The sequence below is a fragment of the Cavia porcellus genome, unplaced genomic scaffold (genome assembly GCF_034190915.1).
Source record: "Cavia porcellus strain 051 isolate PalLab524CR breed Dunkin Hartley unplaced genomic scaffold, mCavPor4.1 scaffold_9, whole genome shotgun sequence".
Lineage (NCBI taxonomy): Eukaryota > Metazoa > Chordata > Mammalia > Rodentia > Caviidae > Cavia > Cavia porcellus.
The window spans coordinates 15441903-15444543 of NW_026947492.1; the positions used below are offsets into that span (position 1 = coordinate 15441903).

General features: G+C 41.0%; 1 protein-coding gene across 1 annotated transcript; it reads right to left on the reverse strand.

The window, feature by feature from the left end:
* Positions 1 to 349: 349 nt before the first annotated feature.
* Positions 350 to 1297, reverse strand: LOC100720075 (olfactory receptor 6M1). Its single transcript, XM_003472633.1, has one exon. The coding sequence runs from the start codon at positions 1295 to 1297 to the stop codon at positions 350 to 352; it is 948 nt and encodes a 315-aa protein (XP_003472681.1).
* Between the last annotated feature and the right edge of the window lie 1344 nt (positions 1298 to 2641).

Below are 2641 nucleotides of genomic sequence, written 5' to 3' on the forward strand. Positions count from 1 at the left end.
TCCACTGCTAGTGCATAGCATTCCCTGTGATCTGTCTTCTCACTTTCTCTGCAGGTTCAACTTTTCCTTCCTGGGTCCTAGAGATCCACCATTATCCTTCCTCTCTTCCCCAAGCGGTGGTTTTCCATGTCAGGATTCCACATCTTGGAGAGGTCAGTTTGTTGTTCACTGCAGTGCCATCCATTTGATTTCCTTTTGCTGAGACATGAGCAGGGGTTTCTTTCAATTGACATGGTAGTGTCTTACATTTTTAGTATGGCATTTTTTTCTGGCATACCAATACATGACTATTCACGCAGAATGAATGTGTTGAAAGTTGGAATTAGCATGTATTGTACTAAATACTATGTCACCTTTTCCTTAGTATCAAGGATATGATTCTGTTTACTGTCTCTCTCAATGCTTCCTTTACCCTCTCATTCCTGAAGCTATAAATAAAAGGATTCAGAAGAGGAGTCACTACCGTGATGAGGACAGCAGCTATCTTGTTAAAGCGCAGTGAGTTGTTCTGATTGGGTCTCACATACACAAAGATGTTGCTCCCATAAGCAATGGAGACCACAGTGATGTGAGCACCACAGGTAGAAAAAGCTTTCTGACGACCTTGGACTGAGGGGATGCGTAGGATGGTAGAAACAATATAGGTGTAGGACCCAACAGTGAATGCCAGGGAGCTCAGGATGACAAGGGCAGACAGGATAAAGTTGATCATTTCAATAAGGTGAGTATCTGTACAGGCCACCTGAAGGAGAGGAGCAATGTCACAGAAAAAGTGATTGATCTCCTTCTTACAGTAAGGTAGCCTTGTTATTACGGTGGTTGGGATCATCACAGACAGGAAAGCACCTAACCAGCAGCCCAGAAGTAGCATGAGGCAGACCTTGCTGCTCATGATGATGGGGTAACGCAGCGGGTTACAGATGGCCACATAGCGGTCAATGGACATGACAGCCAAGAGGATGAACTCCACTGTCCCCAGGAAGAAGTAGAAGTACGTTTGAGTGATGCAGCCGGCAAAGGATATGGTTTTCTGCTCTGCCTGCAGGCAGGATAGCAACTTTGGGGTAACCACGGTGGTGTACAAAATATCCAGAAATGACAAGTTACTGAGAAAAAAGTACATCGGGGTTTGCAGGTGTGGCTCAGTCAATACTAGGTAGATGATCATAATGTTTCCCGTTGCTGTTAATATGTAAATTAATAAGAGGATTACAAAAAGGAACACTTGAATCTCCAGGAGAGCAGGTAAGGCAGTCAGGGTGAATTCAGTCACTGTGCTCCAGTTTCCAGTGGTCATTGCTGTATCCTGGGCTGTGCTTCCTGAAGAAACAGGAGATGGAAATCAGTGAGGTCATTTTACAGAGACCCGGTGACATCATAATAACGTGAGCCCCTTTAACAGATGAGTCACGGCATATGGTCCTCTACTTGAAAGTCACTCTTGGGAATATGAAGTGTAATTTCTCCCTCCTTGTATAAGACTGGATAAAATGTCTTAAACTTTCTATTTCTTCTCATTGGATGAAATTTCTGTTTCCCTCTCTACTTTCCCAGTTTCATTTTTCCAGTTATAAATGTAGTAAAGTACTGAACTATACCTAAGCTAGAACTCCTTTCTATTACTCTAGAGTTTAGTCACTAAGAGAGGGATCTTTTGAAGTACTTTCTTCCCCTTTCTATAATTTTTTTTCACTCTGGCAGTTAACCTTTGTGACCTATTTTAAGAAATAAAGTTTTATGTATTTTATTTGGTTTTTTCTTTATCTGATGATCTCCAGAGGCCCCGTTGCCTCTCTTTCAGCAATGGGGACTGAACCCGTGGTCTTTACAGTGAGCTACATCTCCAGTCCCTGTAAAGGTTTTATTTATTTATTTTTTTTAAATTTTGAGACAGGACCTTACCAAGTGGCTGCATTGTGCAGGCTGCACTCAGACTTGCTGCTGCCTTTTCTGAGTTTCCTAGAATGCTGGGGTTACATGCTGTGCAGAACCTCCAGCCTCCTGTTGCTAGTCTTTCTCTAGCAGTTCGGAGACATTTGACATGAATAATGACTCATGATCCCTATTAACTGCTGTCGATGATGTCTGAAAAGAGAGCAATGAGTATTTTGTGTGTAGTCTCTGTGTCTAAAACCTAGTTCCTACAGAGCATGTAGCATATACCCCGTATATCTCGATGGTCATTTGAAAGGACATTGTACAATGTGGTAACATCAGGAAGGTACCAGTGTTACACAGAAAAGTAAAGTAGAGGTAAGCTTGCTTACTTGTTCAGCTGAAATCTTTTTTTTTTTTTCCGCTGAAATCTTAAAACAGTTTCAAGTTCATTTTCTTCTTTCTCCTAGTATTTGAGATGTGATTCTTTTGCAGATTTTATCATTGCAAGTTATACATGTCCAAGGTTTACCTGTGACTTCAGTAGTTTTCTTTGTATTTTACTGGGCACCGCCTTAATAAGTAAGTTAGCAGCTGTCCCTGGTTTCTGTTGATGGAGATCATCTCATTTTCCTGCCTCTATAACTCTTCTGGACAAAACAGTTTGACAGCCTGCTTTACTTTACTCCTCTATTATTAGAGGAGTATGTTTAGTGAACATAATTTTAAAAATATATATGTAAAAAGGAAAATTATAACTTGTAGT